Raw genomic sequence first — 15,671 nt, 5'->3', positions numbered from 1 at the left:
GCATCCTACTTAACTTCCCTTGGGCACACACAAATTCTCCACTTACATGTGCAAGAACGTAGCCACCTGTCTCGGGCTAGGGGAGAAGGAATTGTGGGATCGATATCAATTATTTCCCCCTCTAGTTCAGAACGCTGCCATCCCAAATTATAGAAAGGTTTTGGTACAAGAATGATCTTAAATCATCTGCTAAGTGTGCCAATTTCCACACACACACACCCCCCGCCCACCATGAGCAGAATTTTATTAGGAATTAATACAACAAACTTATTTCAATGTATCCATTTGTCATTTACCAGTATGTAATTGTGGATTACATAAGGGAGTGTTGAAGCGAGGTAGGCAGTGCTTCCATGTACATACTATCTCCAATTGTAGAGCTAACGAAGATAGAATGGGTTACCTGTTTTATGGGTTTTGTGCGAAGATGCAGAGGTAGAGAAATAAGGAACCTGCCCAATGGTATCATGCAGGATGGAAGATACTGGAATCTGGGCTGAAGGCAGAGGTTTGACTACAGCCTTTTCTGAAAGCAGTTGCCGAGCCTGGGTGGTAGGGTGGTAAGACTGAAAAGCCTGGAAAGAGGACTGAGGCACCAACGGTGGGGTTTCAACAGACCCTTGTATAAAGTCACTAAATTCTTCATCATCAAGAAAAGCAGAGGGTTGGGAGACAGATACAGTAGAATGTGATGGCGTAGGGTGATCTGTAAAATGGAATGAACACACGCAATGGAAGGCAATGAGGTAAAGAAACTTGGTTGGGTGGAAAGGTAGGGGAAACAATTTCCAAAAATGGCAATTATTAAATGTAAAAAACAGAGGTTGGGAAAAGTCAGAAGTATATGCAGAACTATTTGACGAAAATAATGAGAATATTTACCATTCTATCAATCGACCACACTAATGCAAGGTAAATTTCAGCTGCCTTTTTCCGCTATAAACTCCCTCTTCCAGATTTTTATAACCTGGCCAGTTGGGTTGAAACTTGATACTTCCACAGTCTGTATTAAGGTTTCCCCACCTCTTATATTAAGGAAATTTAAAACAAATGTAACCCGTGCTCCTGTGTTTAGAGCAGTGGACTGAGACTCAAGATATCTGAATTCTTTTCTCAACTCTGACAGTAATTTGTTGTTACACTTTAGGCAAATCACTAAACCCTCTTTTTGCTCAGTGTCCCGATCTATGAAATAGGGCTGATATTGACTTTGGTAAAGCACTTGGAGTTACTCAGATGAAAGGTGCTACCTAAATGCAAAGTACATTAAACAGATTTGAAGTAATCACCAGGTCATTCTTACTGGACAAGATATTCTAACGTGAGTAGTGATTTTGGATGCCCAACTTGAAACACCTCAATATGTCCCCATCCTTTGAAAATCAGGTGCCTTTAAGGTGTTTCAAGTTCAGACCCTAAAAATTCAGGAACCCAAATTCACTAGCCACTTGAAAATCTTGGCCACAGTACTCAAGTTACGTCATACTAAACAGATCTATTGTTGAACAAAATGGCAGTTCTACAGCAATTTGGCCCAACTCAAGAGCTATAATGGAAAAAAAAATACCACTTTTATAGGCAACACTCCCTCAAGGCAACACAGTATATGTCAAGCACAGCATGACCATCATTGACTTTATTTACATGCATTTGGACTAACCACTTTATCCTCCGAGGGTTCTGTTTCATTGTACCACTTAGGCGTATTTCCATCAACACAAACAAAGCCTTTAAATAAATCTATTTTTTAGGTAAGGGTAGGTGGTCATGCTTTATTCCATGTACTGTATACATCCTTAACAATAACTAAGGGGCACATAATACTAGCAAATCCACCTTAAATTACACTAATGTATTGCCAAAGTTTCTATTTCAATTCTACACAATCTTTAACTACAAGCCAGCCTTTAATTAAAAACTAGGCAACAAATTTTTGCTGTCCCACAATTGGTCTCTTGAGAGGTTTCAAAAATGTCCTTTATTACAGGTTTCTGCTCAGCTTGGAGAAAGCTTGTATAGGGGTCAAACTGGAAGTGCATTAACCAGAATAAACACTGCTCTCCAAGTGAGTTTTCACAGAGGAAAATTGAAACATGAAAAGCACAAGAGGCAGCAAATGCAACTTCCAGATAAGTTATTCACCATAGTGGCACAACAGCACATAATTTCACAGAACTATCTGCACTAAAGTGACAGTTCCTTTGATGCAACACCTTGGGAAATAACACCAAGAGTTTTTGACCACTGGTTTGAACGCAAGAAAAATTCCACACATAAACAAGAAGTGTGAACAACAGCCCCTTTATAGGAATAAAATAGCATCAAAATACTGTTTTGTTCTCAGCAACATTATCCTGTTCCATAGAGTTGGTTTAAATCCTGCACTGTGTTGCTGAATGTCAACATACTTCATGTCACTCTTTCAAATCCTGGATTTTTATCTTCTGTATCAAGTTATTGAACTAACTCATCTCAATTGTCCGCTTTTCCAACAGTTATTTTTCCCAAGTCTGGATTAATTGTGACATACCTTATTTATCTCAAGGACTTCATGTTCAATAACACCATTAATTCCTTTAAATGGAGTTTTAATATAAACTCCATCATTTAAGCATCAAATGAAAGCTATTGTGGATGACATCTTGATTTTTCATATAATATAATGATGGTTTATTTGCTCTCTCTTTCCTACAATGATTTCCAATTTTGGCAGCTGATTTAACACACCCTGATGCAAACATGTTGAGCCACCAGCAACCCATAAGTTTGGGAGATATAAGAAACGTAGCAGTGGGTAATTCCACCATACCTCCATGTAAAGGACTCTGACTGTGCAGCTGGAACTCGCTACATCTCCATCCTGTAGTTTGAAATTAGGTCCCACTAGAACAGATCTGATAGATTTAGTGTCGTCTATATACAAAACAACTCCACTACAAACACCACCGTTCAAGGTATTTCCACTCATCAGTGGTTCGTTTATCAGGGATGATGGGCTCAAATAACTTTAGACTTTGCAGTTCAGATCTATCGCTACTGTAAGCGACCACAGGAAAAACACCCAGTTTTTAAACAGGAGTAAAAATGAAATCTGTTGCTGGAACACTTGTCAAAAATTCATAAGATGACAAGGTAGAAAGGGAATCTCCACTCATTTGAACAGTTTTCTTCTCAATTTCCTTGTACTAGTCAACATTTTAGTAGTACAGTTCAGAAGAACAGTGCTAGGGAATTGTCAAACTTGCTAGACAGCTAAAAGTTATTGCATGAACTTGTGAACAACTTGAAGACCACCAACAAATAGCAGTCAGAGAGAAGACACAGTGATGGAAAAATCCATCTGGGGACAAGCTTAGCTAATCGAGGCTTCATTTCAGGCAAGACAAAGGAGTTAGGTTCCCCACAACTAACATTTTTCTCTTTAGAGGGAATATTTTATGACATCAATTACTACTAATGTAATAATTCCTCTGAAAATTGATTATTAAAGGTTTTTAATTTCCCCATGTCCAGATAATGGAATCTGAGCAAGCTATTATAGTATTGTGAAATAATTTTATAGTGTTTTGATACTACTTAGCATGTATATAGTGCTTTTCAGCTTCAAAGCACTCTACAAACACTAATTAGTCATTTGACTAGAAACAATTATAACATTTAGAAGTGCAATGTATGAGGGAAGTTGGTAGATGCTACAGCTCAGTGTTAATATTCAAACTAAAGTTGTCAGATTGGTATTTTTAAATAAAAGCTTAACAAGTTCTTTGACGAAATATTAGATCACAACTTTTACCCATGTATTTTATAAAGCATACTGCAACTACAATGAAAGCTTCAGTTTACTGAATCATATGCAATAACCAGTTCAGTTCAGACTGATTGAATACAAAACAACTCCATGAATTAAAGGTCCTTACGGACATGAAGCAGTATAATATTGCAGTCTTATTTTCAACCAAAAATAAAATACCTGGTTTTTTTGGATGCGATGCTGGAGTGGGGTGCATTTTAGCATCTCTTGAAAACCCATCTAAATTTCCCTTAATAGCTTCCAAAGCATCATCTCTGCTCTTCTCACCTGTCTGAAATATGATAAAAGTTTAATTGAATGTGTTGCAGTACAACAACTCAGAATCTTCTTCCAACATTCACAGTTTTGTCTGAAAAAGTAGCAATGTTTGTTAAAAAAATACTCATACAAATTAAGCTCCATTTTCCAGTGATGGCTTCAGTAAAGCATAAACAGAAACCCCTTTACTTACAACAGAATTTATTCAACAGGTTACACAATGACAACAGCAAAGGTTTTTCACCCATTGGCATTTACATGTCTTGAGATGGGAATGAAAAGAGTTAATATGTCCAAGTTCTGCATATTTACTGTTTAACAAGAATCCTTGTACTGTTGTTATTACTAGGTCTAAAAATTTACCCAGTTGTAAGCTCAAATGTAAAAAGTATGTGAAAATTCATAACATGTCACAATAACCTATAACTTTTTGCCTGCTTGGAAATTAACCACAGAAAACAGGTCAAGCTGTTTTCAATAATGAGCATTCTGAACAAGTGCAAGAGACCCAGAGAGAGAAACTGTATTAATACAAACAAAGAAGGCCTGTTGATATTGTTCTAGGACTGTTGAAATCATTCTTGGTAAAAACAGAAGATGTGGAACCAGAAATTAATTAACCAAAAGCCTAACTGGTGCACAAAATAATGAAGGGATGAGCTATGCCACACCCCTTTTCCCTTTTTTGGAGTTCTTCAAGAGAGACTTTGAAAAAAATCTCATCACCTTCCCCAATGCATCCCAGCTCATCTCATCTTCCATGACCCCAAAACGGAGCAGACCAGATCTAAAGACTTTCTTCCTGACAGAGAAGCCATTAGGCCTTGCTCTTGTTCAAGAACTTTTGTTTTTCACTTGTGAGGCCTAAGAATCATATCATTATGACAGCCAGTCTTCAGCCCATCACAGGGATACGCAATTGCCAGCACTGCAGAGGCATGTAAGATCCTGTTCTCCCTCCCCTCCTTTTGTGTTATGTTCTGCACACCTTTCCTTCCTCCTATTCTCTCTCTCACTCTCTCGGCTTTTCATCAAATCCTGAAATCAACTGCACTGTATCAGCACAGCAAGTTGAGATAACCATAATCCTGCCCTAAGGAGAAAAGACTCAGATAACATCCCTGATCGGAATATAAACCAGGGCCCGAGCCACAGGTGGGGTAGTTGACCTGCCAGCCAGAGCATCCATTTGTAACTGACCACCTATCCAGTGTACCAAAAAAAAAAATCAACAAAAGCCATATTCCCCCACCTTTTCTGTCCTCTTTCTCCTCCACCTTGTGTCTGTCTCTTAAAAACATAAGTGAAAACCCTTCACACATCAGGACTGAGTGTAAAATTAACTCTTGCCTTTTCAAAGAAAGGTTGTTGCTTAAACAAATGACTGATATTTTGCCTCCAAAAGGAAAGTGACTTTAGTAGGTTTTAATTAAGTTTGTTTTGCATAATCACTGAATTCCAGCTTCAATATAAATGGTTGTTCTAATTTCTTGTGTTTTATCAATAAACTTTCAACTTCAGAATGAATGATTTTGGGTGTTTGCCAAGGAACCAAATAAACCAAAGCCTGTGCAGAAAAAAACCCTGAACCAAAGTATCACTGTTTTACTGCTGGACACCAAAGGAGTTTATAAACACTTATCTCATTTGGCCCTTGAGATCAATACAACAGTATTCACTTGAACTGTGCCACAACTTGAGAGCAGGGAATCCAACTAATGAACATATTGATACTCTTATGTATTGTAGGAACCTATTTTGTTCCCAAACTAGGTGGTTGTCCTTTTCACAAGCAGGTGGATTGTTTGTTGAGCTACCACTGAGAGGAAAAAGGGATTCTCTTTCCTCAGACCTGGGTCAAAGTCTTACAACATTCACCTACTTGGACCACAGTGGCAGGAAAAGAGGCACTACTATAAAAAGCACCGTTTCTGTCTGGTTACAAATGTGACAGCAGCAGAGAAGACAGTCTGTCCTTAGAGCAGCGAGGAGATGCAAAAGGGTGAAGTTTATCAAGACAACAAAGGAAACTGATTCATTTTGCAATACCACATTTGTCTTGTTTTCATTACATAGCACCAAGAGAGGTGCCATGTACAAAGGGTTAAACACATCAGATGTTTTCAAGAGGCCTGATACAAAGCTCATTGATAACTAGACTCCCATTGGACTTCATCAGGCTTCAGATCAGGCCTTCGGTTGGGAAGGTGTACGAAAGAAGAATCTATTTCTTCCCTAATACATGAAAGCCGTTTTTTTTTTAATCGGTTGGTTTTATTTAATCTGAAAATCAATAAACGCTGTTTATGATATACCTTTGGTTTCACACTGCTTAGGAGTCTCAGCTTTTGTTTCTGCTCTTCAAATTGGCGTCGTTTTCTCTCTTCTTCTAAGAATTTTTGCTGGTGTTCAAACCTTTTTCTAAAGTGAAACAATATCAAATATAAAAATTCAGCATTATCTGATAACTTCCATGCCAACCTTCTAAATATTGGTAACTTGGTTTTCACATTCCTTTCCTTTTTCACATAGATGCTCAAAGTTGGTAGAAAATAGCATATGCCATCATGAACCTCATACACAGCCTTCAAAGACAATGGAATGGTCTGCAACTAGCTTAACGTTTTAGAATCCTAAATTCAATAGGAATGTCTCTAGAGGATGGTAGGTTTTATTGCACACAATAAGCTGCAGAATGCCTCCCCCCAACCACAAATAAGATTTTGCCAGTGGCATTAAAGCATCACTTACTGTTGCTCTTCTGCAAATTGTTTCTGCATGTCAGGGGTGTATTGTGGAGCTGCTGGGCGCATTCCTAAGAAAGAAGCCTGTCCCATAAAAGACATTCCAGTTGCTTGCATAGCCCCAAGGGGCATGCCACCCTATAACAATAAAATAAGTCTATGTTATGTACAGCAATATAAAAATCCAGCATCTGTACTATGTCAGGTTGTGAACTAGTTAGAATCCATAAAAATAAGCAGGGCCAGGTCTGCTCAGTACTTGGACACGAGACCTCCAGAAACAATTCAGGTGCTATGCACTGCCAAAAAAAAAAAAAAAAAAAGAAGCATTGGTTATTCAGCAGGTCACGACTGAACCAATGCCCCTAGACCAGTGGTTCTCAACCAGGGGTCTGCATACCCCTGGGGATATACAGAGGTCTTCTAGGGGGTACATCAACTCATCTAGATATTTGCCTAGTTTTACAACAGGCAACATAAAAAGCACTAGCAAAGTCAGAACAAACTAAAATTTCATACAGACAATGACTTGTTATTGTTATTCAGTATTTGCTGAAATGTGAGTACAATATTTATATTAAAATTGATTTATTTGAAAGGGGTATAGTAATCTGGTTGAGAGACACTGTCCTGGATGGTAGTAGGAGGGTGCTGGATTTTTGGACCAAAAAAAAAATCATGATCCTGACTACACAATTAAAAAAAAAAACCTAGGAAATTTTTCTCAAGAGTAGGGATGTTAACTCAAGTGTCATGACCCAAAGTGTCTCCCCTTTAACTTCAATATTATTTTCTTTTCTCCTTCCTATCCTAAACTACTGTGCAGTGTTTGTGCGGCGTTAAAAAAATTTCACATTCCACACAAGCGGTGTACAAAATAATTCCGAGACATGCAGTTTGAATAGTCAGTAAAGTGTGTCAATTACTTTTGGATCCATTTGTATAAAATGCGTGGGTAAGTACACACACAAGATTTCATAAACAAGATTTCCCTGACTTGGGTAAATTATTATTTTCACTGATTTAGGAAATAAAATCTAGTGATTTTATAAAATTTATTTCTTAAAATGTTATGACATTCTTTTACATATATTCCAATATAACCAATTCCTAAACGATTTTGTTTTCAGGATCAATTTATACATGCATTGATTAAGTTAATGAACATTAACAAGATATTGCTAGTTGTATGGACAGATCTTTGACCAGTCCATTTTCAATTGGGTCACAGCTTTAACACTTGTTTTCAGGTTCCCTTGAACAAAACAACATTTTATTTTAACATAAGGACTATATTATGTAACTTAAGTTTATTAGGTAGCTGATGCTTGAAACTATCCTATGAAATATAAAAACTATAATGAAATATTATGTCAATGGTTCTGTAATCCAGGATGATGAGATTTTCGTCCATAAATTAAGCTACTGTTACCATTGCTGATGTACTCAAAAATCACACAAAGTGAAAGCAGTAAATGTCTTATCTTTTATTATTTCTAACCAAATCCCCTGAAAAATATATTTTTCTTCTGCAGTTTTGTAAAATTCATTATCCATTAAAGCAAATAAGGGGCAAAAATATAGTTATATTCAATTTGCTATTTAACGCAACTTTATTAGATTAATGTTTACATGATTAGACAAGTGGAGATTTACATGTAAGAGTGGTGGGCACTAGAGGATAAACAAATGAGATAGTTTTTGAAGAAATATATCAACCCCCCGCCCCCAAGTGTTAAGTTCCTCACATCATGTTGTGCACTATACTGTACTCTTACTTCTCAGCAATTAGCAATATAAAATGCACGTTTCCCCCCGCTACAGCGTGGGAAGAAACCTTGTGAAGATTATGAGGAGTTATGTAGGAGGAAAGTTACTTCAAGCGTGCAAAAAGGAGAGAAATTCAATACCAAAACTGCAGGAGGAAGAACAATTTGGAAAACTGATTTGATCAAAAGGGAGGAAATGTACAGTATTAAAAAAATGTCCAAAATGTTCGCAGTTCCCTGGGGGCCTTGAGGCCTTGTTTGATTAATTTGTGAACCGCCATGTATGCTTACAATATTCTATAGGTAACTAGTATATATAAATGACAAAAAACGTACAAAGCTGAAATCACAACATGGGTGATCATAGTAAATATAATCAACACAGGCCAATGGATGTTACCCTTAAAGAGCTCATTTCAAACACTGGATAATATACTGTCTTGGTAGACAGTGAATAGTTATGAATATAAAGAAAAAGGAAAATAGGAAGGGTGAAACAAGGTGAAAAGACAAAAAGAGAGTGCTATTGGAGTTGTAGATGATAGAAGCTATTTAACACTAAACACTGAACCATAGTGAAGGCAGTATCAGGAATATTTAACACAAGGAATGGTTTTCAACCTCCCTCTTATAATGAGAGTTTTGTTTCCATTACTATTGAGTGCCATCTTCCCTCCTGCAGAAGGGCCTTTCTCTTAGCTGTGTTTACTGCAGCAATAGATACAAAGAAGTGGAAGTCCAAGTTCTGACATCTAAGAGCAAACTACAATACCCAACGTTTTCTCCCCCCCATACCCTTGTTCATTATTGCTCCCAGCTACGAAATGAATAATGCACACTGAGCTCCCACTGCCTCACCCACTCCCCATGCTACTTATCCAGATCACAAGGAGACTTACAGAATCCCATAAGTATCGTGGCAATTATAAAATACTTTCAGAGAGAAGATTGGGAAGCCAAAATAATGCAATGCAATAAAGACACCTGCCTATGGGCTACTGCCCATCTCTTCATTCTGAGGTCACCTCCTCCACTATCCTCCCACCGCAGCAGCGGCAGAACCCTTGACACTTCTGACTTCAGAGGAAGGTCCCAGAACCTATTTCAGGGATCAGCTGTCAACAGCCTTACTGACAGATACATTCAAGTATCTATGTCATTTCACATCTACTGAAAACAAATGTTACTCATGTACCTGCATGGTCATCGGTCCAGGAGACATCTGAGAGCCGTAATTCATTCCCATCATGCCTGGCATATTAGATTGCATGACAGATACCATTGGAAACCCTTGCTGTTGAATAGGAATCATACCTACACCAGAACATTAAACATTGATTAAGTCCCCAATTGGTTCTAAAGTTCATCTTTCAAATTAAACAGATAGAGAAATACTGGCAGTTCTGCATAAGTTAATACAAGGACTCTTTACTCAAGGGTGATTTGGTGCATAGAATGTACTACAACATAGGCAGCAATAAAAGGATCTTGCATTTTAAGAAAAGAAGCCTTCCAGGACATCGTCACAAATTAAGCTGAGGGCGCTCCTTCCATCTCAACTGCTCTTTGAAAGAAACTTGGGATTTTCTTCCCTTCTTTGATTTTAAAACTGTAGTTTCCAAAAACTAACCGACTTGTGCTGGTAGCCTATTCCACGATTCTCCTGAAAGGATTATTTCTTATAACATAGTTCATACGACTGTCTAGGCATTATTGGTTACATCTTGTCCACAGCGAAGGTTTTACCTTCTTAGTTGACTGGACAACTTGTGTGCATGCAGGAGTGTTTACCCCATATAAAAAGTTTAACCAGTTGAAACATCTTTCAATAAAAGCTTGATTTAAATAAGATTGGACAAATCTGCCAGAAATGTATTAATTCTTTGAGTAAAACTAATAGGATTAAACCAGTGATGTAATAATTTTATAATGTTATCTTAGTGGACACAGACTGATTACAACATAGTCACTGCCAGTAAAATAATTATAGCCATGGATAATTTAACATTACAGGTACAATTGCCTGAGAAAGGATGCAATTGGCTCAGGAATTATCAGTGAAGCTTCAGCAGCATATTACTGAGCCAATCAGTACTTACTGAAAGGACGTCCTCCCACCCCCATATTTTCCATTAGTTAAACAAGTAACTGACTGAGGAATAAGAATAAAAATTATTTAAGGTGAGGTTTCTTGATTTAATAATACTTTGCACTTATGTCATGCCTCTTGTTCAAGATTCTGACTATGCATTGCAAGTATTTATTAGGCCTCACAACACCCACATGATATAGGCGTGCAGACTGGTAGACTGAAGTATACAGAGGTTAAATGCCTTATCCCAGTTCATACAGTAATTCAATGACATAGTCAGGAACAGAACTCAGAAGTTCGGACTCCCAGTTTCCTGCTCTAACCTACAGAGCACACTGCCTTCCCAATGAGCTCCAATATTAGTTATATGGGAAATTTTGTAAATAAAGATATAAGATTCAGATTAATGTTACTGAGTAGGAAGGAAGAAGTAAAAAACATAGCTAACAGGTGAGCTTAATATTCCCAATTCTAAACTTCAGGAAAGAATGCAAAGTTACTGTATATCTGACTTAGATTGCTTAACATTAACTTCTACACAAAGAAAGGGCAACTAAAATGTTCAGAATCTGAAGTTGATACTTACCTCCTGGTGGGCCGATACCACCTGCTACAGGAAACATGAAGCTGAAAAATAAATAAAAGCATGAGCCTATGACTTGGTATCTTAATAATTGCTCAAGGATGAAACTACTGAGAATGCAAAAGTTACCCCAGGTCTTGGACTCCCACTGCAGTACTACATCCCAAACTGCCTCATTTGCTCGGTCCAAAATGTTTGCCCAAGCTGTGATCCACAGAATTAACCACAGAACCTTCTTTTCTCCATTAGAAATCAGAACAATTGCTGATAACGATTATCAGCAAGGATCCACCTGAAATAGTGCTGAAGAAAGGTTCACTGGATGTGTCAATGCGATAATAAAACCATCTTCAGCATTATTATTATTATTATATTTATTATAGAGAGCGAGACTAAGAAGAACCACATCTCATTTTCAGTAATGGTGCTCAAAATGGTTTTGATCCATCTATTTTCCCAACTGAGCTGTTTTCAACATTGGCTAAGGTTGGGTCAGCAGTGGGTCAATTTCCTAATGTAGGCAAGGCCTTTTAGAGCTGCAGGATGAATAAGTATCCAGATTCAGCAGAATCACTAGCTGCATCAGAACATACCTATCCCAGCTCCTTCATAACAGTTTTTCCACAGAGAAATAAAACTATCGAAGAAAAAGTTTTTCCTGTTAAATATAAAGAATTAGAAGACATTGCACTGTCCATTTCCTGTTCTTCGTGCTTTAACTTTCCATTGCTCCCATTTAAAGGGAAACAACTACACCGAAAGGGAGAGAAACACATTCCAGCAAGTATCAAAGCCCAAGTGCACAAAGATAAAAATCAGTGTTAAAAATTCAGCTGAAATTATAAGAGCAATGTCTTGTCCCCACTTTGAAGCATAAACATCAGCTTTGCCGGAGAGAAAAAAGGAGACCTAGTTTAGCAATACTGTTTGCAACTCACTCTGAAACAGATGCAGCAATAATTTACCAACCAAGAACCTTCTTCAGGCCCCAACCAACTTCTTACATCAAACACTCTGGAGAGAGAAAAGCTTACAGACATTCAACATCTCTCAGCCCAAGTGGGTTAGTCAAGAGGCCACGTGACAGACTAAAGAAACAAAGTGAAGAGGGAATGACATAGCAAAGATCTGCTCATAATGCTTCAAAACCGACACTGAATTCAGAAACCTATTGTGTTTTGTAAATGTAAAAGAGCTGGAATCCTTATTGTGCCTGTGTGCTCTTACTATGCAACATCTATGTGTAATGTAGAGTTCAATCATAATTAGCTACAACTGAGAACACACAGTATCCCAGACAATCTGTATTACCCTTTATTTCTGGGCCCTAGTCCATGACTGTGGCTCTACAGTAATACAAATAATTAATATAACTTCAAATTTGAACTCACAATACTCTTAGTTCCTCAACTTTTCATTCTGCCCTAACCCTTAGACCACACATTAAATTCACAAAACTATAACATACACGTGTACCTAACTAAGAACAAGTTAGTTATTCTACTAATTAGCTGCTACTCTGAAAAGAATAAGTTAGTAAGTCAGGCCCTACCACCACCACATTTTTAGGATTCTCTATTAACAGAAATGTCTCCTACAGCCCCTGTGGAGAGTGATCTGCATAGGCATGTTTTGCCAAATCTAGAAGCAGGCACTGGGACTGGAGTGCTTGAGCAGAATCCAACCCAGGTCAGTTGTCACCAAAAGCTGTTATTAATTGATGAATGTTCAGTGACCTATGTGAAACAAGCTTGGTTGCTTCAGTCCAGTTCTGGGTGGAGGGGTACTGACATAAAAAAAACAGCAGGCATTAGCTGGCAACCTTGTCTCAAGTCACAGCAGGGAGGCCAACAACTAAACTCCCCTCTTGCTCCTAGCTGTGGTTCCCTTAACATCAAGGCTGAGGCACGTTGACAAAACAATGCGGCGCAGTCAGATTGCAGCCTGAGTTTTGCTTCAACTGTGGATTGAGATCTTTTAAAAAAACAGGAGTACTTGCATCCGAAGAAGTGAGCTGTAGCTCACGAAAGCTCATGCTTAAATAAATTTGTTAGTCTTTAAGGTGCCACAAGTACTCCTGTTTTTTTTGCGGATACAGACTAACACGGCTGCTACTCTGAAACCTGAGATCTTTTAGTTTCCACAGCTGCTAAGATGGCACTTTTTGCCAACAATATACTTAGATAAAACTTATACAGAAGTTCAGAAACATGCAGTTTCCGACCTACACCTATCACCTTTCTCTCGTGTATAAATTATTCACTCCAGGGTCCAATTTACAGATGAATTCAAGAAGTAAATTAATAATTAGCATAATTAATGCTATTTTAGAGCTATACATTTTAAGGTAGCACTTGTATCAAAGACAGTATCCGCAACTATTTTAAATTATCCCCCTTTTCTGCCTTGTGAGGATTCTGGTGGTAGAAATAAGGTTCTGTTCTAGTTTAACTGAAATGCAATGTAATCTGGACAAGCACACTAAGGTACCAGCACATGCTGTAAGCAAATAAAGGCCAGATCATTAAATATTTATCCCTTTCTAGAGTTAAGTAGTGATTTATTTATAAGCATCTGTAAAAACTGTAGCTAATTAGAGGCTGGCTGACTGTGAGAAATAAAAATGAAAAAGGTGGTTTCTCTGAATCAAAATTCTGAATGTGTTAGGATTCACTATTGACCTTGTTCAGTAAAAGATTTAGTTACACGTTTGGCTACTTTTTAGCAATAAGAGAAAATATAAAACATCAGGCATTCTGGTGTGCAAGATGTATCTGTATACATGTATGTATCTATATATCTGTATAAGAAGTAAATAGCTATTCAAATATACACACACAAACAGAAGAGAAAATACACATCAAGTTAAAACAAAAACAAAAACTCCTAGACACTGAATCATTAGGGAGTCACAGGAAGAAGTTACTGATACATACTTTTAAAAAATATCAATTACTGTTAACTAATGTGAACAATGTCTAAGCAACTTCAGTTCATTTACTCTTAAATAAGACATATTTTACCCTATAAAAACTTCTTAAATTAACAAGAAAATTACTTATTGAACAAATAGGCATCCTATATCAATATGAAAAAAGTGAAAGATGGAACTGACTCATTTCCAGAAGTTCTGCGCTAAAATGATCAGTCTGCCTTGTGGATTACACTGGTTTGGGATTAAAGGGGAGATTAACTATCTGAAAATCAATTCTGAATGCAATGAGCATGATCTATACTTTGTAAGAGCGCATGGTTCCATTTTATAAAATACATATTACAGCTCCTTTCTATCAGGCATGTCCTTTCAGAATACCTTCATATTCAACATTACTCTACACAATGGTATATAATTGATTTGTAAATATTTCAACCGCACTTGGTGTTGTATCCAAACACCTAAATTTATACAAGCAGGAAGTAATACTTTTGATGACATAGCATTAAAATGCAACATATGCAGAAACATACAGATATTCAACACACTTATTTCACTATGCGCTGTATAGGAGATAACAAGGAACAGAAGTGTGGTTAAAAAGCATTATCACGTAAAAAAGAGAAAGTGAAGATCTCTGTGACAAAGTTCAAGAGCGGTAATATCCTGCAGAAGTTCCTCAGAAAATCTTTGACAATAGCCTCATACCACTGGGAGTATCACTTTAATATTATCGTATCATTCAACAGTAAGTTTTTCATAATAGGTACTCTAATTTCAGATACTGGGCTCCAGCAATCAGTTTCACGCAAACAGCAGGATAAAGAAAAAAAAATCATTTTCTTTTGTATTCAGATTTTACTATGAAGAATCCATGTGATAGCTTCTAGAACAGCAACAAACTACAGGATGAACTCTTTCCCCAACTCAAACTCCTAGGCTGTGTCTATAGTTGAGAGTTTTTGTACCCATCATTCCCAATGAGTGCAGAGCCTGTAAAGCAGTAATACTGACAGGGTGAAAGTGTTTTTCATACCATGTTTCTAACTCAGAAGCCTCAAAACCCTTTTTTAGTGAAACTAACTATAAGCCACAATGAAATTGACTTCACTGATTTCCATCACCTAAGCTCAGAGAATTGAATAAAGCTACAAAAAGCATCGTGACAAGTAAATTGGAATTTTAGAATCCTTTCATTTTTCACAATCTAGGGTCTCATTAGTAAGGTAGGTGTTTAGAAAAGTAGAAGTGTTTACAATGCATAATTCTAAAGTGACAATGTTGCTGTAAAGAAAGGGTGGATGTTTAAGCAGCAGATCAAAATAATTATATTTCAGATTTATATATATTGTTGCACTTCTCATTCTACGGGATTCTGAAGTGCCTTACAAATTACATACCCAGGAGCTCTAATGAAATGCAGACACTTCTACTGTGGAGGGTGGTAACCTAGCAGACAGGTGGAGGAAAGCACCCTAC

At 37.3% G+C, this 15,671-nt stretch overlaps 1 protein-coding gene across 5 annotated transcripts in view; it reads right to left on the bottom strand.

The window, feature by feature from the left end:
* SYNRG (synergin gamma) overlaps positions 1 to 15,671 on the bottom strand; it is a 61,065-nt gene that overhangs the window by 44,207 nt on the left and 1,187 nt on the right. For 4 of the 5 annotated variants that reach the window (XM_039507322.1, XM_039507323.1, XM_039507324.1 and 1 more), the window contains exons 2-7: positions 11,261 to 11,301; positions 9,778 to 9,896; positions 6,821 to 6,951; positions 6,385 to 6,490; positions 3,971 to 4,082; positions 404 to 706 (exon numbers count right to left, since the gene is read on the bottom strand). In XM_039507322.1, coding sequence (XP_039363256.1) covers positions 404 to 706; positions 3,971 to 4,082; positions 6,385 to 6,490; positions 6,821 to 6,951; positions 9,778 to 9,896; positions 11,261 to 11,297 — 808 coding nt within the window. In that variant the 5' untranslated portion in view covers positions 11,298 to 11,301. The remainder of the gene's footprint in view (positions 1 to 403; positions 707 to 3,970; positions 4,083 to 6,384; positions 6,491 to 6,820; positions 6,952 to 9,777; positions 9,897 to 11,260; positions 11,302 to 15,671) is intronic. The other variant, XM_039507327.1, reaches the window with a different exon arrangement.

This window comes from Mauremys reevesii, linkage group 20 (assembly GCF_016161935.1).
Source record: "Mauremys reevesii isolate NIE-2019 linkage group 20, ASM1616193v1, whole genome shotgun sequence".
NCBI lineage: Eukaryota > Metazoa > Chordata > Testudines > Geoemydidae > Mauremys > Mauremys reevesii.
Note: the sequence above shows the minus strand (reverse complement) of the source record. Positions and strands in the feature narration are given on the sequence as shown.